This window comes from Danio rerio, chromosome 12 (assembly GCF_049306965.1).
Source record: "Danio rerio strain Tuebingen ecotype United States chromosome 12, GRCz12tu, whole genome shotgun sequence".
Taxonomy (NCBI): domain Eukaryota; kingdom Metazoa; phylum Chordata; class Actinopteri; order Cypriniformes; family Danionidae; genus Danio; species Danio rerio.
Genome location: NC_133187.1, coordinates 29879214 through 29905688, shown reverse-complemented (window position 1 = coordinate 29905688; position 26475 = coordinate 29879214). Strand labels below are relative to the sequence as shown.

The window sequence follows — 26475 nt, the reverse complement described above, 5'->3', positions numbered from 1 at the left end:
CACAGATTTTGATATGACCACAGATAAGATACAAAACTATTAAATAAAATTTTGATTGGAGAAGATATAAGCCTTTTTTTGCTATTTCTGTAGAGAATTTTGTAAAGAATCTGCAGATTTATTCAGAATTATTTTGGGAGTATAGTAACTAAAAGCTTAATATATGAATTCAAAAAATGTTAAAAGTAATAAAATAAGCTTTTAAACTTTTATTTAATGGTTATAATGCATATCAATCTAGATCCACTTATTTGGTAAACAAAGCAAGTATATATCATATAATATATCTACTAAAAGACAGAAAATATTACTTTACAACCCTTATTGCAAATAAATCAAATGCACACTTTCATATTAGTCGAAATTATTAATAAAATTAATAAAAAAATTTATAAATATAAATTTACACACATTTACACAATTAAATAAATAGACTAAATGATGGGCTAAAAATCTGCTGAAATCTGAAAGATTCTGTGTGGTCCTACTACCAACTAACTAACTAACTAACTAACTAACTAACTAACTAACTAACTAACTAACTAACTAACTAACTAACTAACTAACTATTTATTCATTTATTTGTTTGTTTATTTATTTATTTATTTATCATGCCGACCTTGTTTTTATAAATATTTACTATTTTAACTGTACAATATATTATGCTACTTATATTATGTACAGCTATAAAAAACAATTCGAAAAAAATTTGATATTATAATTTACAGTATTTGAGTAAATTAAAAACATATATATTCAGTAATTAGAGTTGAAATAACTTCCGAATATAGAAAAAACATGTTGTCACTTAGAGAAATTGTTGCATTAAATAAAATGGTGGGATGTGTTTTTAGAGTTTAAATTCAATATCAATGTTTTAACAACAATAACAGTGTTTGTTTAAATATGTTTAATTAAATACAAAAGTAAATGTTGGAATAGCAGATTTTAATTTATTTTATTTTGTATTTGAAAATTGGAATAAAATTATACCACACCTATAGAACAGCACACTTGACTCAAACTGTAAATACTTAATAAATGTAGTAAATTAAATCTAATACTAATCTAATACTTTAATAAAAAAATCAGCTTTTATATAAACAATATCCGAAAACATATATAATATATAAAAGAATAGAAATATTAGAATTATAATAGAGATATTTAATCGAAACAATATTTCACAATAAATTATACAGATTTTTTTTACTTGCCTTAAATATTTAAATTAAATAATAAATTATTTTTTTTATTCCTTTTTAAAATAACTTAGCTACATGTGCCTTTAAAAATAACTACAGAATTATTAAAGTATAGAAGTATTTTGCTAGCAAAAATACCTTTGTTCTTTTCTACCTTTTTTTTTTTTACTCTTTACAACTCAGCGATGTACAGAAATTCTGTCTAAACTCCCAGAGCTTGTCTGCGAACTCATATTATTGTTTTAGTCCTCTATTGAATATTCAAAAATTGTCTCTGTAGTGTCATGTGGGAATATGCATTCATTTCAGTGTGTACACTACAATGTGGTTTATTTTGGTGAGACATTGCTCTCATAAGAATTCGTTACACAGGCAACTGTATAACATGTCCCGGAGCAGCACAATGAGAGAGCAAATAAAGCATAATAAATAAAGCAAAACTATATTCTCACCATAATATAATCAAAAGACAGTACAGACAAAAAAGTGTATAAACATTAACTGCCTAATCAGCAAATATATTTTGCAGAGCCACAATGTGAAAAAGGGAAAGACGAATGTACATCAACATTGTTTGAAGAACCAGAGAGTTCATTTTCTTAAAGCAAGACACCACAGGAGAAAAGCTGTAATGCACCTCAATATTAAAACCCCAAGTTCTGTTTTATATATAATATTTTAGAAGAATATACTTTTGCCTAATTTGGCTGCTTTTAAACAACATTTCTATTAACAAAAATGCATTTTTTTTGCCTATACATGATTTTCTTGATAGAAATAGATTCCCAAAATCAGCTCAGTAAAACTTGTTCACAGTAAAGACACCAAAAAGTCACAAAAGGTTTTTAAAAATTCATAATAAGTGTGAACCTGAAAATTAACCTTAACTTAGAAAAGTAAAGTTCGTAGACAAACTTTATGGTGGCTTGAGAAAGCCTAGTCTAAAATTTGAAGTTTAAATCATTGAAGTATTTTTAAGAAGTTTGATCAGATGGCATAGATAAATACATATATGTTAGCATGTTTCTAGTATGAATCGGCATGTTTCTTGCTAGGTGGTGGATAGGAGATTCTGAATGTTTGCTATGGTGTTGCTAAATAGTTGCTAGAGTGTTCTGAATGGTTGCTAAGGCATTGCTAAGGTGTTCTGAGTGGTTGCTAAAGTGTTGCTAAGTGGTTGCTGGAATGTTTTGAGTGGTTGCTAGGCAGTTGCTAAGGCATTGCTAGGTGGTTGCTAAGGTGTTGCTAGGGTTTTCTGAGTGGTTGCTAGGTGGTTGCTAAGGCGTTATTAGGTGGTTGCTAAGGTGTTGATATGGAGTTGCTAGGCGCATACTAGGGTGTTCTGAGTAGTTGCTAGCCGGTTGCTAACATAAATTAGCATGGTTCTAGTATGAATTAGCATGCTGCTAGCATTTTTCTAGTATAAACTATCAGGTTGTTAGCATTTTGTATGACTTAGCCTGTTGCTAGTATATTTATAGTATTAATTAGCATGCTGCTAGTATGAATAGTATGTTTGTTAGTATGTTTCTAGTATGAAGTTGTATGTTGTTAGCATGTCCAATGTAAAGTTTTTTTACAATTGAAGTCTAGGGGACAGTTGCTAGGGTGCTGTCAGTGGTTGCTAGGGTGTGGCTAGAAAGTCAAAAGTTTGTCAGTTATTTGCAGATTGGTAGTTTGAGTTAAAAGAGCACAACTGTAGGCCTTTATGACAGCCTGGTGCAAAGTTATCAGGTCACAAAGTTTGGTGTAATGTTAACCCTGCTGAAAAATCCAGCTTAAACCAGCCTTGGCTGGTTGGCTGGTTTTAGCTGGTTGACCAGGCTGGTTTTAGAGGGGTTTTGGCCATTTCCAGGCTGGTTTCCAGCCATTTCCAGCCTGGTCTTAGCTGGTCAGGCTGGAAAATTACCAGCCAAATCCAGCTAAAACCAGCTTGACCAGCCTGGTTTAAGCTGGATATAGCTGGTTTTGGCTGGACTCCCAGCTTGGCTAGGCTGGTCAAGCTGGTTTTAGCTGGTCATCTCCCAGCCTGACCAGCTAAGACCAGGCTGGAAATGGCTGGAAACCAGCCTGGAAATGGCCAAAACCCCTCTAAAACCAGCCTGGTTGACCAGCTAAAACCAGCCAACCAGCCTAGGCTGGTTTAAGCTGGATTTTTTTAGCAGGGAAGTCAACAGAAATTTTCTGAAATTTCCAGGTCAGATTTTGGAAAACCGTATGCTGGAAAAATAAAGCAACTTAATTCAGTATAGTTTAGAGGTTTGGAGTAAGTTTGGTGGTTGTAGTATGAATGGACTATGAGAAGATGTGTTTTTAAAATAGTCTAAGAAGAAGAAGAGGGAAGAATAATAGGTTTATGTAGTATAACAGTATGTTAGCTTTCTTAAGCCACCATAATTATCCATTTGTTAAGAGTGACGTCATGTGAAGCGGCTTCCGGGTCCAAGTGCAACATCAAACTATATGGGAAGACTCATCAAATGGTTATATAAACTACAAAGCGATGTAATACTTTCGAAAATCACAATCGCAATGTATATGTTATGTATATAATTAGTGCAATGTTGCAAGTTTGTATGTCACCAATCAACAGGGAAAGTGTGGTGCAAATGATTAGCTTATTGTTTATTTTATTTTTACCCTATCCACACTGCAGTGTCTTGCTTTACTGAAATATGATTTCACTGCAAGATCTGCATTATTACTGCTGGCTTTCCAAGAAGTGCTACCTTTGGTTGGTGGTAGTGCTCCATAGACATGGTGATGACATTGAGGGCGATGACGATGGTGATGAACAGGTCCAGATACTGGCTCTTGCACATGTTGTAGATGAGACGTCGTGTTGGGCAGTAATCGGAGTAAAAGGGTTTACTCTGGGCTTCTGAAGAATCATGGGAAGATGGAGGAAGCATGAAAGAACCATACTGAAACAAACATTTCGTACACACTCATCCTCACACCGAGAACAAGAAGAGGAAAGGGAAAGAACCAGTGGACAAGAGAAGACGCTAAGAGACAGAATGTGTTGTATGTGTAAAAGTTCACCCAGAAATGAAAATTTATAGATGTGTCCCCTTTAGTTTTTCCAAACCAATTTGAACAGACAGAACTCATTATAAAGATTAGGGCCTTGAGCTTTGAGTGTATAGATGCACTATAGAGTTGTCATAAAAATACTTTTTGTGTTGCACTATGTCCTAACATCCAGACAAGATGTTGTAATATCATTGCCTTGAAATTATAAGGTTCTATCTGCATTCTAAATGATTGAGATATTGAGCTACAAAGAGTTTTCATTCCATATGGCAAACAAAATGTGTGTAACAGTTCTCTTACATAAATTAAAATGTCAGAGAACCTAAATGTACTCTAAATGTAAATGATCGAAATTATCTTCAATTTGCAAGTTGGGGTAAAATAAACAGGGCAAATGCAGATAAAATATTTTAATTTAAAAGAGTCATTATTCGCTTGGAATTATAATATTTTATCTAGCAGATCATTAATTTAAGCATTACTTTTCAAGAAATAACCTCAGCCTGCTTATTATTTAGTTTAAAAAAAATAAAATTAGTGTTGTAACTGTGTTGAAAAAAAGTTATTTTTTGCTTTCTATAACATTAATTTAATGTTTTAAGATTAATATTTTTTTCTTGTTCAAATTAAGCATACAAGGCTGTGCTAAATATTTTGTACAGTGCAGCTGTAACTTTTTTATGTGATTAATAGGGTAACATTTATTGTTGAAATTAAGAAACAAAAACAAAACAAACAAACTTATATGGAGTTTAGACTGCTGTCCTTGACAAGGTTGTCTATAAAATAGTCGATAGGGAGGTTTCTTCTCAATTTTGTGTGGCGCAGCATTATTTAGTCGATTCTGATTTTGGGTTTCTTTCTCGCTGTCAACAGAAGAGTCCGAAGGAATAACAAAAAAAGCTGAATCCTGATTGGTCCTCATGCGTGCTTTCGAAATGCTGATTGGCTCACAGGAAGAGCCTTATAGAGCCAAGCTAGAATTTTACTTTGTAGATTAAACCTTTTTTTTGTTTTTTTAAATAAAAAAGCCTTAAAACGTAAACAACTTATTTAAAAAAAAATCACATAATGTAAATACATTGTATTTTATAAGAATATGTGGATAACTCAATTTTGACAAAAAATGTCAGATAGAACCTTATCATTCTAAGGTGATGATATAAAAATAATGATAATAATAATAATTAGTATACTGTTTTTTAAGCTAAAGTTAAAGTCAGAATTATTAGTCCCCCTTAGAATTTCCTTTCTTTTTTATATATAACTTATTATTTATTATACAATAACTTGCCTAATTACCCTAACCTGCCTAGTTAACTTAATTAACCTAGTTCAGCCTTTAGATGTCACTTTAAGCTGAATACTAGTATCTTGAAAAATATCCAGTCAACTATGAAGCATTGTCATCATGGCAAAGATAAAATAAATCAGTTATTAGAAATGAGTTATTAAAACTATTATGTTTATAAATGTGTTGAAAAAGTCTTCTCTCCATATAAATTGGGGAAACAAATAAATAGGGGGATTAATAATTCTGACTTCAACTGTACATCACAGAAATCGTGAAAACTGTTAAAAAACAATTGTCAAATTTAATGGCAGATTAGCAAAGAAACTGTGATTTAGATGGACAAAATGCCTTTTATTGCATTTTACAGAGTCACATATTGTTAGGACAAGGTGTTATACTCAAAAATGTTTGAAAACTCATACTTTTAGCAACATTTCATTTGTAAAATAATCAATTGTACTATGTCAATAACATTAAATACATAAAGATCTGTTTAGTGGTCCACAGGTTTACCGTTTACCACAGCAGTTACCGTGTCCAGTTGAATATTTACTTTCAATTAGAACTTTTTTGTGCATCAACACACATTCAGTTTCAAAACATAATGTATTGCACAAGCTGTATAATTTTTATGTAATAGTGTTTTTCTGAAGCTTTAAAAAAATCCCCAATTTAAATAGCATCAAAGATATTCCTACAGGTAAATTAAACTAAATAAGGGCAAGTGCAAGACATCCTTTTCATTTTTGTGTGAACTTCTCCTGTTTCTGTGATCTGTTCCAAATACCAGATCAAAGCAGACTGAGGGTCCACGGTGACCAAAATCTGCTCACTCAGAGACACCTCCATAAAACAAACCCCTATTCCATCATAGCCTTTCTAATGAGATTCCCAGAGACATAAAAGAAACTCCTTTCCACAAGGACAGACTTGTGCAAATGCTTAGTTTTGCTGATCCGTTTCTATTCTCTGTGTTTTGTGAGGACAGAGAGGACTGGAGGGATGGCAGAGCAGTGGGGGGCCGGGGGGGCTTATCATCCCTAAACACGGACAGGACTGTGAGCGGCAGCTGTGTTCCCTGTGGTCCCGTCAGCCCATTAGGCAGGCTTTTCCTGGCACAAGCCACTGGGCCGAAGGAACAGGTGCTGCATTCAACCTTTCCTTTTTGTATATATATATACATAATGGAGCCACATCAGCAGTATTTATTTAATCACGGAGCTGCTCCCCACTGGATAGTGAATACAAGTATGACTCATCTACAACATGTCCAAATTATTTGCTTGTTAAAGTTGATGTGAGTAATTTTTTGGATGTTAATCTCAGTTTAACATTGAAAGATTTCTGTAAGCCATTGTCTAAATTTGGTATTACACACAGTATAGACTTTGCTTCTGTGTAGTAGTTTTGTAATATTTATTATTAATAACAATAGCGTGCTACATTTATATACTGAGTTTATTTTTTAGAACTTTCGCTTTTTTTGACAATTTCAATATACTTTTAAAAGTTTTCTAACAAGCTTTAAGTTTATATAATTCAGTTTTCGTCTCACGATACAGTACATGTACTACAGTATTCATTCATTCATTGTCCGCCAGCTTAATCCCTTACTTATCAGGGGTTGCCACAGTGGAATGAACTGCCAACTATTCCAGCACATGTTTTACACAGAGGATGCACTTTTTTTACGCAGAGCTGCAACCCAGTACTGGAAAACACCCATACGCACTCATATTAACACAAACATACATGGGTACAATTTTCTTTGCCCAATTCACTTATAGTGCATGGCTTTGGAATGTGGACGAAACTGGAGCACCCAAAGTAAACCCACAGGAACATGAGGAAAACATAAAAACTCTACATAGAAATGCCAAGTTGGCCCAGCCGGGACGCCGTGACCTTCTTGCTCTGAGGCAACAGTGCTAATCACTGAGCCACCGTGCCACCCCATACTACAGTATTTAATATTAAAAATAACTTTTTATAGTTTACAATTACTTCAGGGTGTCAATGTGGCGCAGTTGGTAGCGCGATCGCCTCACAGCAAGAAGATCGCTGGTTCATTCATATTTTGGCGGAGTGCTTTGGGTCATTGTGCTGCTGGAAAATGCTGCATTCATCTTTCCCTCTATCCCGACTAGTCTTCCAGTTCCTGCTGCTGAAAAACATCCCCACAGCATGATGCTACCACCACCGTGCTTCATTGTAGGGATGGTATTAGCCTGGTGATGAGTGGTGCCTGGTTTTCTCCAACCGTAACGCTTGCCATTCACTCCAAAGAGTTCCATTTCAGTCTCATCAGACCAGAGAATTTTTTTTTTTTTGGGTCTGAGAGTCCTTCAGATGCCTTTTGGCAAATTCCTTACTAAGGAGTAGTTTTCGTCTGGCCACTCTACCATACAGGCCTGATTGGTGGATTGCTGCACAGATGGTTGTCCTTTTGTAAGGTTCTCCTCTCTTCACAGATGAACGCTGGAGCTCAGACAGAGTGACCATTGGGATATTGATCACCTCCCTGACTAAGGCCCTTCTCCCCCAGATCACTCAGCTTAGATGGCTTCTCTAGGAAGAGTCCTGGAGGTTCCAAACATTCTCCACATAGAGATGATGGAGGCCCCTGTGCTCAGTGGATTTTTTATTTTTTTTTCTGTAACCTTCTCCAGCCTTGTGCCTCAAGACAATTCTGTATCGGAGGTCTACAGACAATTCCTTTGTCTTCATGCTTGGTTTGTGCTTTGACATGCACTGTCAACCCTGGAACCTTATATAGACAGGTGTATGCCTTTTCAAATCATGTCCAATCAACTGAATTTACAACAGGAGAACTCTTAATCTGCTGAAACATATCAAGAATAATCAAGAATAATAAAACTAAGAAGAATATATCTTTGTTCAATTTAGAGGCTATGAATACTTATGTACATGTGATTTTTCAGGTTTTTTATTTTTAATAAATTTGCAACAATTAAAAAAAAAATTCACATTGTCATCATGGGGTATTGTGTGTAGAATTTTGAGGACATAAATAAATTCATCCATTTTGGAATAAGGCTGTAACATAAAAAATGTGGAAAAAGTAAAGCGCTATGAATACTTTCTAAATGCACTGTAACCAGTTATTCTCAAATCAGTCTTTTATTAATTTTTTATTAATATTTATTTATTTATTTATTTATTTATTAAAATGAGCAAAACTAAGATGTAACAACTGGTTTTACTGCGTTTTCACATTTGCCTAGTTTGGACTTGCCACTTGCTAGCAACTGTTACTTTTAAAGCTTTGCAATCCATGAGGTAATGAAACTTAAAATCGATATTTTGTGGGAAGTTAAGCACCTTTTAAACAAACAGCGTAACGCACAACTAACTGAATGTTACTTCAAAATAATCCCCAGATCAGCATGTGAGGGTTTAATCTACAACCGATTGGATGTACATTAAATCTTAAACCTGCATGTGATGTATGTAAGGTCACTCTAGTGCAAGTTCTCAGGATGAGATGCCAGCAATGCCGGTTCTGCGGGTAATTACCAAAAGAATCTTCTAACCCATCTGGTTTTAATTCCACTAATTGGAGCCATGCTCCCGGTGTTTTTCAAATGTGCTGACTCGGCATTACCTCCACTTCATAATGTACAACTTATGAATCTTAAAAGTCCACACTTGGCTAAACATGGCCACTTTGGTAATTATTTATTTATTTACCTTATTTATGGTTATTTTTATGACTTCTAGGATCTGCGATGAGGTCGATGTTCTGCTCTTTAACCCATGTGTTCTAAATGAATTTGGCTGCCAGACAACAGTATCCAGAGAGGAGCAGCAACTAAAACCATTCACCGGGACTGAAAACAGTTGTTGCGGAGAGACTGTCCCAGTTTCAGAGGTGCTCTATTACAGAGGACAAATGAGATGGGAACAGGTGTGTGTTCACAGCCTGGTTTTACAGTAGACAGGTCAGCTCCCATGGGACACCCCCATTCATCTGCTTCCCTCCTGCCCTCTTTAGTGAGACGCTCTCCATTTGTGCACTTTCATTCAAAAAAAGTCTTTGGTTATTAAAACAAAACAAATTTTTTTGGTCATATTGCTTATTTAAATTCCAGTGAAAACAGACTAAATAAGTGACAAAGGGAAAGCTGTCTCTATTACTGGATGTAATGAGTACTGCGCAGAGTTTAAGGAAACACTTATTTCAGCTAGCTTTGCATTAGAACTTATTTAAAAAAAATAAATAAATAAATAAAAATAGGGGGAAAGTGAAGATCTTGGCATCGTCCTTATGGAAAATGGATTGAACTTTTGTTTCCTACTGGCAGCGGTGCCACTGATGTCATGCCACTGCAATGGGTCCAGCTAACATCCACATCAGCCAAATCCGCTTCAACAGAATTTAAAGTGAGGGAAAATGGATCAAAACTATTTTTAACCAACACGAGAAGAATGAAATAGCAGTGGGGAATGTGGGACCTCTCCATCATGTCTCTATTTTTGTGGCACAAGCTAATGATACCATGACTATGATTTAATGAGACATTCTTTGCTTAGATGGCGATTTTAGCCCATTCCAATTTCATCTCTGAATACTAGAGGACAACGGCCAGATTATCGACTGAGAAAATTGAAGGTTTTGGGCAACATTTAAATAAAGCCACAAGACTCTGGTTGCCCACCAGTCCTGCATATGCTAACTTTTGAAACTCAACGCAATACTCATTAGGTCAAAATAAGCAGGGTGAGACAACAAATCTCTTGGCCTTCTCATCCCACTGAGACTTCATGCTGGTCTGGATGCTTTCGACTTGATTCTGGCTTTGCCGCAGCTCACGTGCACTTGAAGAAAGAAAGCACTTCAAATAAACTTCAGGATTTGGAACTCTGGACCCCATAAAATTATTTACTGATGGAAAGTGCAGAAAAAACACTTTTTAATATTTGCAAAAAGCATAATACTGATGGATCCATCATTAAAATGAAAAAGTTAGAAAAGAGTTTTGACTTGTTTCTTTTTGAAAGTAGTCTTCTTCTTACAGAGCCTTTGATTTTTACACCAAAAATGTAACAAAGTAGTACTAATATGACATTATTTATTTTATATGCTAATAATATGCTAATAAATGTTTTAATAAAGTTCATTCCTGTGAATTCGAATTTCCATCTTTACTCCAGTTTTTAGTGTCACATGATCCTTTGTAAAAATCAATGAACTATACATAAATATATATAAGAAGGGTGTGCCATGGGGTACAGTGAACACGTAACACAGAAGTATAAAGTGGGCTTTAGTAAGCAGAAGAGACTTCTTTCAAAAAATATTAGCAAAGCTCTGTTTAAAATGTTTATTGGTGGTGCATAAAATAATTAAACATATTTTCAAAACTAACATTTATATATTAAATTAAATTATTCAGTCTTTAAAATTTTGCACCAGAATTTTGGCAAATATCTACACCATCAACTTATCTTTTAGGAAGTCCAACGTCCCTTCGGAAATATATTAGAGAAGAGAGAGGATGTGGAAGGTGTCAATCCAAGAAATTAACCATATAGCAGCTAGAACCTCAGAAGCAAAGCCAGTTGGGAAATACAGACAAACTCTGGCCTATTATGCACATAATTTGTACTGCAAACACCATAAATAATGATAAATGATAATATAAAACAGAAAATAAGTAAATTAATGACTTATTTTTTATGGTGGTTGATGAATTTAAGTCTAATTGTAGGCAAGAATAAGGTTCTGATGTTGATATCTACGTTGAAAAACACCTATAGAGTGATATGTACACCAAATTATTGGTGATGTTAGCACTACACCACCAAGCAATGTGTCCAGATAATGTTGGGTGAAAGTCATGAGAACTGTGGGCAGTGGGAGGACTGGACTGTTATTTAAAGGAAGAGCCAGAGAAATATTCTAAAGCCTGCATGGCAAAATGTCAGACAAAAATAGAAAGGGGGGAGAAAAAAAGCAGAGATGATAAAAACAGCCATCTGAATGGGAAGCCGGCAAATTGCAGCTTCATTTGGTCAAAGTCGAATGGTTTTTAATTGAGGCTGTTTTTTTACCTCCCTGAAGTGCATGGTCAATGAGTTGCTCCTAAAATAATGAGTCGATGTCTGCTGGACACACAGCTGATGCACCCAAATGTAGAAATGAGTTTGGCAGGAACGCACTGCTTGTTTGCTTTTTATTTGGCACAAAATGCTAGCAGACATCGAGTCAAAACCAACAGGAAATAACAAACTAAATGCCTTCTTACAACAGGCAAAAGAGTTAAAATATAACAAGGAAGAGGTGAAATTGTAAGCAAAACAATTATTATAAAAGAGAAAAACAAATGGAAGGGGATGGTAAAGAAAACTCTCTCACACACACACTAACACGGACAAACATACACTGAAGGATAGGCTAGGGTGAGAAGAAAAATACAGGCACAAACAAAATATATCATGCTGGCAGACATGGCAGACAAACCACACTTTCTTTCTGAGTCTGACTTGAGCAAGATGGGCCGTTTGAGATGGAGGCTGGTGAATGGGCAACGTGATGATGTGCAGAGAGCCGCAAGAGTGATGTCAATCTTTATTACTCAACTTTAGAGTGCCTGACAATCAAAACCTAATGCATCTCATCCAAACTCATCTGTTTGGAATGTGACAGTCAACCTCTGTTTACAGCGGTGAAGCTAAAAACAATCCCTTTTTTACTGTAGAACCACCGAATGCAAACACTGCTGGTCCAGAGAGAGTAACAACACAAAAAAAATAAAAAGAAAAAAGTATCACATTCAACTTATTCTTTTCTGAACAATCTTGGAAGATGTCGCAACGCTTCATGTTATTTTCTGCTTAAGATGAATGTTTGTTTATGCTGTCGTCTGAGCTGAGGAGAAACTTAAAATAAGTAAAAGTAATGATAGAAAAAAATAGCATCTTTTCAGTAACATGCTACATTTTGTGACAAAAGCTGTTTTTGTCACATTGCATTGCACATTCTGCTTTAGTAGTCAGCACAATACTCAAATGTGTTTTCCTTTGATGCTCATGCCTTTCTCCTACAGCAGTGTTCAAAAAGTGTTCAACATTTTTTAAACCCTATTTGTGAAGAAGTGTGTGTATATATATAATGTAGCTTCATTGACATTGATTACAGTATAGAGATTTTTTAAATGTTAAAAAAGTTTAATGAATGGTAAAAACACCTAGTAACACTTCAGGGGTTTTTCAGTTAGGGTTTCAATGACTGCTTTATAAAGAAAAAAAAAGCATAAAATCAGTATGGATGCATTAAATTAATCAAATGTGACAGGTGTTAGATGATACAAAATATTTTTGTTTGTAATAAAAGAAGAATGTAGTAAAAATGCTGTAATTCAACTTTGTCATGACAGTAATAAATGACATATTTAAACATCAAAATAGTTACATTCAAATAGGATTTCATGATTCTGGAGTATTTATTTATTATTATTTTTTTATTTAAAAACAAAACATACAACATACAAAAACCTAAGAGATTGATTTGCAAACATTTCAAAATGCTTACCATTTCTAAAGATGTGTACGGTACTGCATGTAGCAATGCAAAGTATGCTTCAATTACTTGATTGGGTCTGTACTATACAGTATTATTATAATTCATTATGAATCCGTTATTTAGTTTTTAAATAGAAACAAGGTCAAATAAACTGCAATTACTATTTTAAGAATTGATTTGGCTTAATTATTATTTTAATCAGACCTATACTGTAACAATATAAATTTGTAAGGTGTTGGAAAAACAATTATTGTTAAGCCTAAGTTAGGAAGACATTATATTGATAAATACACTTTAAAACATTAAATCAAAAATTAACTTGATTGGACCCAAATGCAGCCAATATTATAGAGTCTTCTAAAAGTTAAAGTCAAGTTTGAGTGTACTAATAAAGCAATTATTTAAAAGAGTTAAAAAATAAAATAAAATAAATAAACATAAAAATCTGTAGAACTGGTTACCAAATTATTTTCACTTTTGTTTTACACCATCTAAAATATTTTAGGAGTAGTAATCTTCAGTTTTTTGGGAGATAGTTCATCCAAAAATGGAATATTACTCACTATCACATGCTGCAAGTAAGACCAAACCTTTATGAGTTTTTTTAGTCTGTATATTAGGGGTGTAACGGTTCACAAAAATCACGGTTCGGTTCGATACGATACAGTGGTGTCACGGTTCAGTACGTTTTCGATACAGCAAAATAAGAAAAAAGCCAGAGAATTTCTCTGATTTTAATTTTTTTATGTATTAAAACTAACATCATAAAAGTATGATCCTGTTTTTTTTTTCTTTTACTTCAAACAGGGGTTTCTACTTAGCAACAAATAAAACAAATCCTTCTTTATACTCAAAACCAAAAAGCTGCTTATAAAAAATATATATATAATATTGTAGCAGTTAAACAAATAAAAAGAAAAGAACAATTTAGTTTTTATATGGAACTCAGTTTCAATCAATTAAGTATTTTTTTTATTTTTTAGAAAGATAAGTGTCCACCTTTTCCTCAGACAGCACAGATCTGCTTGATTTGATCACCTGCTTGATTTGATCACCTGCCATTTTCGGGGATCTGAAAGCAGGAATTATCTGACTGGAATGGGCTTATGAAGGAATAATGTAACGGCGCTCTATTACATTTAACATTTTCTTAAAACCCGACATTTTCACTACCGATTAAGATCTCTCAGATGTTTTTTTTTTTTCCACCACTCTCTTGGTAGCGGTGATGGTGCGCGACGTATCTGAATATCCGGGAGGCTTGGAATGTTTGAGATTACATTAACGTTACTCACCATTTTGCGAGCTAGTGTAGCGCGTGGCGTGCCTGATTGGAGTAGATTTTGGAGGTTGGCTCTTTTGTGTCGTGGGTCCAGGGTTGCTAGGGCAACGGGGGCGGAGCCAGCACGAGCAGCCAGGCCGACACAGAAGCTAGCAAGATTGCTAATGAGCGCATGCTTTAATAAAGTGATATTCTGAGTTCAAAAGCTATGTTCCACTTTTTAACATGACAGCGGGGAAGGCAGCATGCTGTCTGCCACGTCATTTGGGATGCCATGCTGAGCGTTGCTGCACTGAAAACATTATATTTTGTACTTATTCCCTTTTATCTCTTTAGATGTTAGTCTGAATTGAATCATTCGGTTCGTAATGCGTACCGAACCGAAAGTCTTGTACCGAACGGTTCAATCGGTTTAATACGAACATGCATATCGTTACACCCTTAATATATATATATATATATATATATATATATATATATATATATATATATATATATATATATATATATATATATATATATATATATATATATATATATATTAAAGTAATCAGAAAACCTGTCACAATTAACTTTAGAAAACAAATACTATGGAAGCCAATGGTGACAGATTTGCAGCTTTCTTCAAAATATCTTTTTTGTTTAACAGAAGAAAGTCAAACAGGTTTGGAACTGGTAAACTGTAACTAAATTATCACAGAATTTTTACTTTTTAGCCAAAAGCATAAGTCTAGCATTGATTTAAGTCAATCATATGATCATAATTAGCGCACTGTAAATTTCTGTTAAATTTATGTGATGCACTTGAACCCATTTCCAATCTTGTGAAAAAAGAAAAATCACACTCGCAAAAATCATCAGAACAGCAACAAACCAGACCACACCTTTTATAGATTCTCTTAAAACTAACAAAATCCACATAGGCCAATGGCAAACACATCTACTGTATAATCACCCACTGATATATAATTTCCCAACCCAGATCACTTGTTCTGCTCAAGTGCTGCTACTTCAGCAGAATATCCGTGCCTCTTCCCCTGTTATTTTCTCTGTAAAGCTCACATGGCTTGTTGAACCACCCAGACAGCGTTACATCCCTCTCTCGTCTGCTATTTATCAAGCCTCCGCTCCAACAACATGACAAACAAGCCAGCCGAATCAGTCCCAAACTCTGAGCTCACAAAAAGATCATGTCGCACCAAAAAGGCTACAACAACTTTCACAGAAGACGTTTTAACTCCATTCTCCAGCTATTCAGTTAATAAACCCACTCCTAACCGAACGAACCATGAAGACCCATAAAGAGATTAGATGCACTTCCAGCCAAAAGGCATGAGTCTGCTGAAATGTAGGACGCCAAGTGAATTTTAAATCAGAATCGAACTGAGTTGGATGTTTCTTATGCCCTCATACTGTACGAGGTAGCAAAATATTCTTGTTAATAATTCATTTAATTTATTTATTTACTGTACTGTACTGTACGTTTCAGGAAAACACCCACCCATACATCTCTGAATCACAAGCTGCATAAAATGTGCAATTTCCAAAACAAGACGCTATCAGAATGTAAACAGATCTGATACATTAATTATCTAAAGGCAAAGGATCACAGCAGATCACACATCGGAGCAAAAGTAATTCTTTCAGCTGAAAACTTTACGCCATCTGCTCAATTTGGGGGGCTGTTGCTTGCCCAAGTTACATAAAGAAGACTTTGAGTCATTTTCACTTGCAGTAGGAAGAAAGGAAATGGTGTTTGGAGCTGCCAGGTTACATAAGCGACCGTGCTGCCTTCTGCTGCCAAGACTGGAGGTTACACGACACTTAGTAATTTCATTTTCTCCCTCTGTCACTCGCCGTCTCGCTGCTCCCCCTAGAAACAAGACGACAGACTACAGTATATACTAGGCTGCGAGAGATGAGAAGAAAGATAGCTAGGTCCTCTCCAGCTCCATGCGCCTGCAGAAAGACAAATGAAATAAATGCTGAGCTCATAGTCTTCGTTAGGGTGTAATTTGGTGGTTTTCAAATAAATTAAATGCAATGAATTAATGAGTAAGCCTGTAGAAGTGTAGAATTAGAATGTCCATCATTTGTGAAGCTCGTCACATTCCAGTTCATTAATTACATGTTTAAGCTAATTAGATTGGACTTTCGGCTATGAATATTAATGTAGTTATTTTTTGCTCATCCACCAAAAAAGGTGAGGATCCTTCTGAAAATGTTTGGCAAATTTGAGTTTTCAAATACAATGTGGTGAAACATATCTGATGAAATATTGATCCCTTCATATGGTAAGCTACTTGGGGGTGTGAGATATTTATGGTGAATTAAGTCACCTCATTTCATAATTGTTATTATTTTCATTAATGATGTGTTAGCAGCTATTCCTGAGTATGTCTTTCACTTTTCAAAAAAGCATCCAAAAATTTTAAACAAAATTATAATAATAAAAAATTAAAATATAATAAAAATTCTACTAATAATAAAACACTACCACTACTTCTAATAATAATAATAATAATAATAATAATAGTAATAATAATAATAATAATAACAACTGCAAAAATGTCTGTATAGTTTGTTTTAAATAAAATATAATATAGTTAAATAATAATTTAAAACTAGCAAAAGTGTAACCTGAGCATCATTACAAATGTGATGACTTTAATTTAAAGAGCTCCTTTTTTGCAGTGTAAAGATCCAACACAATCTCACTGCAATTCGTAACTTTTTCATTTAGTGGCTAATTCGTACAAATTCGTACAATCTAATTCGTACATTTTAGTACGATTTGCTCATCCCCCAATGACGGTTGGGTTTAGGGGTGGGGTTAGGTGCCACGCCTCCTTTTTAAAATCGTACAATTTCATACGACTGAATTAGCCACTAAACTGCCAAAACGTAAAATACTTACGTTTTCTCGTGAGATCAGGCTGAAAGATCATATTTCAGTTTTTGGTCCATATGAACTGTAACAGTTACTGACAAAGTCCCTATCAAAGTCTGACAAAATCCCATACATAATAGTCTCTGCTGCTCCTTCCTTTAATAGCAAATGGCCGACAAATCCTGCGTTGCAGCGTAGGTTATTGTATCAAAAATCAGAAAAATCCCCCATGATCTGTTAGTGTCTGAAGGGAAAGGTAAGTTCACGTTTTACCAGATCCGGCACTACATATTTGGTGATGTACTGTATCAACATTGATGCATTCAGGCAAAAGATTAAAACCCAACATGATTTCTTTAGTTAACTTCAAGTTTAACTATTTCGTTAAAGAATCAATACTTTTAAAGACGGTGTACTGTCAGATTTAAACCTCAGCTGGATGTTTTCATTTACTTGATGTTACACACTACATTTTCAAAAATGCATAATAGGGGCTCTTTAACAACCTATTTTTACAATTTAAGACATAATATTGTCTGTTATTTATTGGTCTTAAACTAAATAGTTCCAAACAAAGCCAAAAAGAGAAAAATTTTCACATCTCAGAGCAACACTGCAGCAAAATATTGTTTAATTATGAATACTGAAACAAATGCATGCCTTAAAATAGAGATATCTTCTTGAGTTAATATTACACAAACCTATTTGAAGATATTTAGTTTACATGCTAGTTTTTTGGAAGAGTTAAGCAGCAAAAACAAACAAAACATAAATGCTGTTAAATACAAAAACTGATTTCAAGTAATTATTAGACTGGAACATCTTAGAGTGTTTTTCTTGCTACTCTTGCCTTTGGCTTGCACAATAGGGGGGGTTGTCTGGCAAGGTTAATCTTTTGTCTTCTTTATTTATCTATTTTCTGTAATGCTGCTTTAGACAAATGAGAAAATGGTGCTATTAAAATAAATGGAATTCAATATTTACAAAGGAATAAGTAAGAAGAAGCTACTCTTTATTTAGTTAATATTTACATTACAAAGAGGAAAATACTAATTTACCTACAGTACATTTTGCAGCCTTATTGTTATCTTTTTATTGTCAAATAAAAGATTTGTTATTAAAAAGGGTTAAATGGCATAATTTATTGCAATCATTTGGACAAATAATTTCAACCCAGGCTCATTCTGAAAACGTATTGCTATATACATTTAGCAATCCGGCTTTAAGAAAGGCCACTCAACTGAGACTGCCCTGCTCTCGGTCGTGGAGGATCTCAGACTGGCTAAAGCAGACTCTAAATCATCAGTCCTCATTTTGCTGGACTTGTCAGCTGCTTTTGACACTGTCAACCACCAGATCCTGCTATCTACGATTGAGTCACTGGGCGTTGCGGGCACTGTTATACAATGGTTCAGATCTTACCTCTCTGACAGGTCATTCAGGGTGTCTTGGAGGGGAGAGGTGTCCAACCTACAGCATCTAAACACTGGGGTACCTCAAGGCTCTGTTCTTGGGCCACTTCTCTTCTCCATCTACACATCATCTCTAGGACCAGTCATCCAGAGACATGGATTCTCCTACCACTGCTATGCTGATGATACCCAGCTATACCTCTCTTTTCATCCTGATGATCCCTCGGTTCCAGCTCGTATCTCAGCCTGCCTGTTGGATATTTCACACTGGATGAAAGATCATCATCTTCAGCTGAACCTCGCAAAAACGGAAATGCTTGTAGTTTCTGCCAACCCGACTCTACACCATAACTTTTCAATCCAGATGGATGGGGCAACCATTACTGCATCCAAAATGGTGAAAAGCCTTGGAGTAACGATTGATGACCAACTAAACTTCTCTGACCACATTTCTAGAACTGCTCGATCGTGCAGATTTGCACTCTATAACATCAGAAAGATCCGACCCTTCTTATCTGAACATGCAGCTCAACTCCTTGTTCAAGCTCTTGTTCTCTCCAAACTGGATTACTGCAACTCTCTACTAGCTGGGCTTCCAGCTAACTCTATCAAGCCTCTTCAACTGCTCCAGAATGCAGCAGCACGAGTTGTCTTCAATGAACCTAAACGAGCACATGTCACTCCGCTGCTAGTCCGTTTGCACTGGCTGCCAGTTGCTGCTCGCATCAAATTCAAAACTCTGATGTTTGCCTACAAAGTGACTTCTGGCCTAGCACCTTCTTATCTGCACTCACTTCTGCAGATCTATGTGCCCTCCAGAAACTTGCGTTCTGTGAATGAACGTCGCCTCGTGGTTCCATCCCAAAGAGGGAAAAAATCACTTTCGCTCACGCTCACGCTCAATCTGCCCAGTTGGTGGAATGAACTCCCTAACTGCATCAGAACAGCAGAGTCACTCGCTATTTTCAAGAAACGACTAAAAACTCAACTATTTAGTCTCCACTTCACTTCCTAATCTGCAATTGCCTCTTTGAATATCACACTAACTGTACAAAAAAAAAAAAAAAACTACTAACACTTCCCTTCTTAGACTTTACAGACCTGAAACTTGCCTTTAGTACTTATTCACTGTTGCTCTTAGTTGTGTAAATTGCTTCCTTGTCCTCATTTGTAAGTCGCTTTGGATAAAAGCGTCTGCTAAATGACTAAATGTAAATGTAAATGTAAATTTCTAAAGAATGCCAAATACTGCCTAGGAGATACGTTTTTTTTTTTTTTCGCAATTTACCAAAGGCCTCTGTGCATGCTTTTTTAGATCTCAATATTCTCTCTCGAGTGCCATTCACACCTGCTGTTTTCGCGTAAATCCACCAGAGGCTGTTGACCACTGACTATAGTAACTGACTTACTGACTGACTGACCAATCGACTGACCCAGCCTCCTCGTTTCCTAAACCAAACCAATTGTGTTTTCAAAAACACAGATTGACCCGCCCACCCACTTCCCTAAAGCCACCCACAGTTTTCAAGTGATCATGAAAAAAAGCCCTCGTAGCAGTCGGATTCTTACCACGTTTTCAGATTATACCACATTCTTACTTGTTATTTACTTACTATTTACTATTTATTTCATTTTTTACCCGCTTTCTGGAACCGTTCTTTGCCAAATTTGAACCCCCTCGTTGTAGTCAACTTCTCTCTGCATCTTAAGTCTGCAGATTTACATGGCGAGCTAACTGGACAAACTGGTAACAACAAGAATGTCTCTATATGGAAGTAAGCGGTCAGCTGGTAAGTGCGAAAAGGAACAACGTCATACCAGCCCGTAGTGTGAAGTGCTTTAAAGATGAAATGCAGCCATACGTAATTCTGGATACATAATTTGCGATCTTTAGAAATTAATTTAGGGCTACGTTTTCAGAATGAGCCTAAGTTGGATAATTTATTTTGACATCTACAAAAAAAAAGAAAAACACTTCTTTAAAGAGAATGTCACAGATACTGCATACTTTGCTTTGGGGAAAAAATCCAATGTCAAGTAATTTTCTAATTATCAATAATGACGTTAAGGTAATAATAAATACACTATCGTTTCCATATTTTGTATTTCACAAGAGTTTTCTGTTTATTTATGACTCTGAATTCAAACTCTACAGTTTGACTTTTATTGACATTTTAGTAGTTTGAAATAATATAATGTATACGAAATAATATCTAAAGAAATAAGTCTGTGAAATAACAGAAAATGCACGGGCAGTTTGTTACAAGGTATTTGTAGTGTAATATACAACACCAACCCAGACATAATATAACTTTAAACTATTAAAAATGTTTATAAAAGTGAATTTTTCCAATTTTTCAAGGTTAAATATTGTTGAGAAAAAAATCAAGGTCCTAAAATGCAATCCAAAAGCTTAGATAAAGGGGCAAAAATAAAAAATAAAAACATCACACATTTTTTCAGTGTAAAAACCTTCAAAACTTCAACATTTTGTAGTTCGAAAGGTCAATGTAAAGTATGACGCATCCACAGCTTTTTTGCTTAGCAATGAGGCATCGTCCCATTTCTGAATGGACTATTAAAAATACAAACATCCTTTGACAGTATGTAGCAGATTAAGAAATATCACCATCTACAGCCTAAAAGCACATATTGTAAATCAGATTTGTTACCTAATCAAGGACACCTCCAAATGACATGCCTTGTAAATACAGTGTGTCCGGACAAACTGCTGGCAGAACACATTTGTGATGAAGAGCCTCAGAGAAGGGCTAATAAATGGCGACTGAGGAGGACACAGGTAGAGGAGAAGCAGATGGTTTCAGCCCTACTGCAGTGTGATATGATTAAGCAGCCCTTTGATCCCACACGCAAACATACAGCTTCGAACAGAACGGCAGAAGAAGCTAATCAACACAGACAGACCGGCAGGGGGGGTTGGGGGGGAACCCTTACCTCTCCAAAACTGAAACCAGAAACAGAATTATCAAATATGCTGAGGTACAGTAACTGGATGCTCGACTAATTAACACATCGTCTTCTAATTGGAGAAGAACTGGAGCTTGTGATTTGTTCATCCCGAGTGTGATGACATAACTCAATCATAGCGTGAACAATGCTGATGTGTGCAGCTGTGACCTGTATATGGAAAGGTGTGATTGGTACATTCGCAGCAGCATGTGGGTATCATTTGTTACACTTTCAGCCTCATTATGTCGGTATATACAAATGCACACATCTGTTATTAGCTGATGCAGTTCTAGTCATAAGTAATGTAGTCATGGAGAGCTTTATAGTATTTATCACATCAGTAGTTTTTACTCTTATAAAGGGTCTCTAAAATACTGAAGATAAAATAAATTTAAAGAAAAGAGAGGAAAGGGAGATGCTTAGCAAAAACAGGGGCAAGGATCGACAAAAAAGTTTGAAATTGAGTGAGAGACAAAGAGAGAGAAAAGAAAAGAGTGATGCTGGAATGCAAAAAGGAAAGGGGTTCATGAGGGAGCTCGTTCACTGAGGCAGAACACAGACAGAAGGGAGAGATAGATAAGACAAGAGATAAGCTACACTGAGAGCAACACCAATAAACATGCTTTTATGTTATATAACTGCCAAAATATCTTTTTTTAAAGACTTGTCACATGTGTTCACTCTCTCGCTCTCTAATTGAAAATTAAATGAAATATTAGGAGACCACCCAAAAAACAAATTTTATTTTAGTCAGGTTTACTTAATTTTCAATTCCATATCGGTAATATGGAAACCCTTTATCAGTGGTGCCCCTTTAAAGCAGTAATATTTTATTAAACCCATTTGCATACACTAGTGTCAAAAAGTTTGAGGTCAGTAAGATTATTTAGTTTTTCTAAAAAAAGTATTTAAACCCAAAGCTTAAATTTTGTTAACATTTTTATTTATTTATTTTTTAAATTTTTTTTAATTTAATTTAATTTACTTTTAATTTTTTTTTTCATTGAAAAACACATTTAAAAGACAGAAATAGTGAAATGTTATTACAATTTAAAATGTGTTTTAATTATTTTTGTTGTGGTAGACCTGCAGATTTCAGATCATATCCGGTGGTCCTTTAGAAATTAAACTGTAAAAAAGCAATTAGTTGAAAAAAAAGAGTTAACTCGCCTTATAATTATTAAGTAAACAAACTATGTGCATAACTATAAAATTTAAATCAATGGGTTTACAGCAAGTAATCTTTACAGCAAGTAATCTTTGATCTTAAATGTAAAGTAACGTTTTATTTGTGTGTTATATTGTTAAGCTACAAAAAAGCTAACTGAAATCAAACTTTTCAATTAAAATGGTGTTAATGAATCAGATTTTGTTTTGAAAATGTGCATACTGTCACCTGACAGTTAGAGGACTTTGGTGGGCAAATCAAGGCATTGAACTCCACTGTGTTATAAATATTATTATGTTATTGCAATAGTTATATTGGCAACTTTATCATGAAATAATTTGGTAAAGGCTATCAATGATATTTGGTTTTTGGCCCTTCATACGAAAAAGTTTGTGAACCCTTGGCTTAAAGACTTTCAGTTAAATCAACTTGCTGCTTTTAATGCAGTAGATTTACTCTTTTTTTTTTTAAAGTTACTGATTCCAAACTTTGGAAAAGTAGTGTACACTTTTATCACTATATTTTAATAGAAATGCCCTAATAGTTTAATCAAAAACAGCAAAAACAAATACTATATATATTTTAATATCTGAAGAGTCAATTCACATGATTAATTCCATAATCAAAAGATTAACCAATCAAAACAGCTGAGTTAGTTACATTCCTAGCAATATGTTCCTAGACTTCAGAAGTACATGGAAGAAATATTATATCAAATCCTCTCATCCAAAACAAGCTTAAGCTACGTTTTCTTCCAAAATAAATCATGTGCAACAGTTATAGGTCAGTCAGAGCATAGTTCAGATTTTCCTATTTGTGGTAAACTAACCTTTTAAATGATAACACTCATACCAACAACTTTTTCCAAATCCAAAGGTCCAGCAAAAGCAACATAACCTTAGTCAAAGTGAAACAAGTATACCACAAAAACACTTCACTCACATAAGTCACAAATGAGATCCAACACGTCATGCAGCCTATGAACAACAGCAAGGTATGGTGTGGTGTGGTGTTTTGCAGGTCAGTAACTTAAAAAAAATCAAATAAAAACAGTGTAAAGTCACAAAACGAAGTGAATCACTACTCCACGACATCAAATCAATGAGAGAACTCTGAAGCGGACAGATTGATAAAAGCTAAACACGTTTACAGTGAAACTCTTCCCTTGGAACAGTCAGCCACAGTGCGTCACATTGGGGGCAACATCGAGAGATCGGACCTGAAACACCACCAAAGCACTTACTGCAGGCTAAGGTGAGTTCGGAGAATAACCCTATTAGGCAAAGTAACTTTTTTACTTCCCCTTTCTCTCTCCATCCATCCCCTGTTGTGAGCTTGAGGCAGGTGATGAGGTGTAAAACCAAACACACACACTTCCACAGACAATTTTTGTGTGGTCAGATCTGATTAGATGAGGTGAGAGCATGGGCGTAGATGGTGCCATCCCAAACCGGTGACCCTCCCACCCTCAACCCCATAAAACCACCACCACGGTGAACACATAGACATGCTATAATCAATCTGTACCTTGTGTGTGATCAGGGCTGGACCAACTGACACCGGTCAGCATTATATCTAGAAGAACAAACCATGTTAATCAGGCAAAGAAACCAGCAAAGGAGCTGAAATAGGATGGATTCTGGATGGTGTGCTGGTGGGCGTTCCAATTCTTCTGAGTCCAAAATAACTTTATTGTTGTGTGCAGAAATCTAAGGGTGCTTTCACACTAGCACATTTGGTCCGCACCCAGGTTCGTTTGACATCAAAGTAAGGTATGTTTAGCTAATGTGAATGCTGTCTTCTGAACTCTGGTGCACACCCTTGAACCGAACCCGAGTGCACCTAAAAAAGATAATCTGGTGTATGGTTTGTGCAAACTCTGGTACAGTTCACTTCTGATAAGAATACAATCGTACCAAATACCGAAGGTGATCCGCCAACTGTCCAACAAAGTTTAGTTTTCACAACGTTCATTCGTGCGTGTATGTCTGTGTATCACTTACCTTGATGACAAGCAGGACTGACCCAGTGCAAACAGTGATAATGTTATGTTCTGAGCTTTTTAAATGTTTTTTTTGCAGCAGATTGACGTAACAAAACAAAAAGAGTCAGTAATTGCAGAATGACTGTGATATGCGGACATCTCCATATTGGTGCTTTGCTTTCATGGCAGTCATACACTGTAAAACTCAATAAGTTCAAAAACTATTCATAATAAGTACTGTGAACTTAATCCATTTGAATAAATGGAGCAATTTGAGCACAGTAAAACCCGATTAATTAAAGAGAACACAAACCGTTTGAGGAAACCGATTGCTTCAAACCATTTGAGCAAAAAAATCTAATATATATGAGTACTGTGAACTTGAAGTAATGAGGTATTTAATTACTTCATTACCTTCAACACAGAGTTCAACACTCTTTTCAAATTAATAGAATTAACTTTCAGTAAATTTCATTTGATAAAGTTAGTTGTTGGGTTTTACAGTGTAGCAAAAGCTGTAAACAAAACAGCAGCTTGATGACGCAAGCGTATCAGGGTTCAGAAGGAAAAATACAGTGTGAACACAAAAGTAGCCAAGGGGGGGACAATCGAACTTAGGATCAGACCAGGCATTCAGATCAAGTGTGAAAGCACCCTTATACTAAATCTATTTATCTGGCTGTTCAAGACCTAGATAGCCCTTCTTGAAATGTTTCAAATATTGTTTCCGACAATATTTTATTTTTGTTATGTATTTTCCTAGTTCAGATGTTCCTATTTGTGCTGAACTAACCCTTTAAATAATAACATTCATACCAACAACTTTTTCCAAATCCAAAAGTCCACAAGTTACCTCAGGATATATAGGTGTTATGATCAAAAAGAAGTTTGTAAATATTAATCAGGCCAGGCAAAGCTGACTCATTCCACCACAAAAAAAAAAAAAAAAATCCTGACACATCCCATCAGGCATTCACACCTACAGAAAAAACTGATTTGTAGTAAAAAAAAAAAAAAGATGAAGAACTGAGGGTAAAATGAAGCACTTTTCTCTCTCCAGCTAGAGCTGATTGCATGATAGCGCTTAAAAACAAAAGAACACACTAATCAACTTATGTGCAACTCAAATACAGATATTAATGAGAAAGCAAGATAAGAAAAGGGCATTTACAGAGGCTAGAATTGACCTTTAAACTGAGATAAAGAGATAAAATCTCCAATGAACACAGCTTTATGGTCCTTGCATGACTTTCAATCTGTTACCCAATGCTTTTATAGATCTGTATTTCTCAAAAGCTTAAAAACAAAAAGAAAAATTCTCATTTTTAACCAATGCTTAAAGCTCAAACATGCTGGACCAACGTCCAAGCCAATGTCCAAACAAGAGCTAGCATCCACATAGAGATTCTCCAATGTCGTTTTAATGCTATTTCCTAAAGTAGCAGGCAGTGGAACCAAAAGAGAAGGTCATCAATACCACGCCGTGCATCCTGGGTAGCATCAGGGCAGGCAGCTGATGGATGAAACCAATTTGAGTGACAAGGCTGGATTATTATTGACTTCTCAGACTGCACTGCCCTACATGCCTGAGAGTAGGAGGGTGTGTAGATGTCTGGGACCTGGGTCCGCCACACACCCTGCTCTCTCATTAAAGCGGATCACCATGCAAGCCATGGGACATGCTCTAA

At 35.4% G+C, this 26475-nt stretch overlaps 1 protein-coding gene across 1 annotated transcript in view; it reads right to left on the bottom strand.

Annotated features, from left to right (window-relative positions):
- Positions 1–26475, bottom strand: part of cacna1g (calcium channel, voltage-dependent, T type, alpha 1G subunit) — a 403764-nt gene that overhangs the window by 41734 nt on the left and 335555 nt on the right. The window contains exons 28-29 of the mRNA XM_073918537.1: positions 24331–24378; positions 3935–4086 (exon numbers count right to left, since the gene is read on the bottom strand). Coding sequence (XP_073774638.1) covers positions 3935–4086; positions 24331–24378 — 200 coding nt within the window. The remainder of the gene's footprint in view (positions 1–3934; positions 4087–24330; positions 24379–26475) is intronic.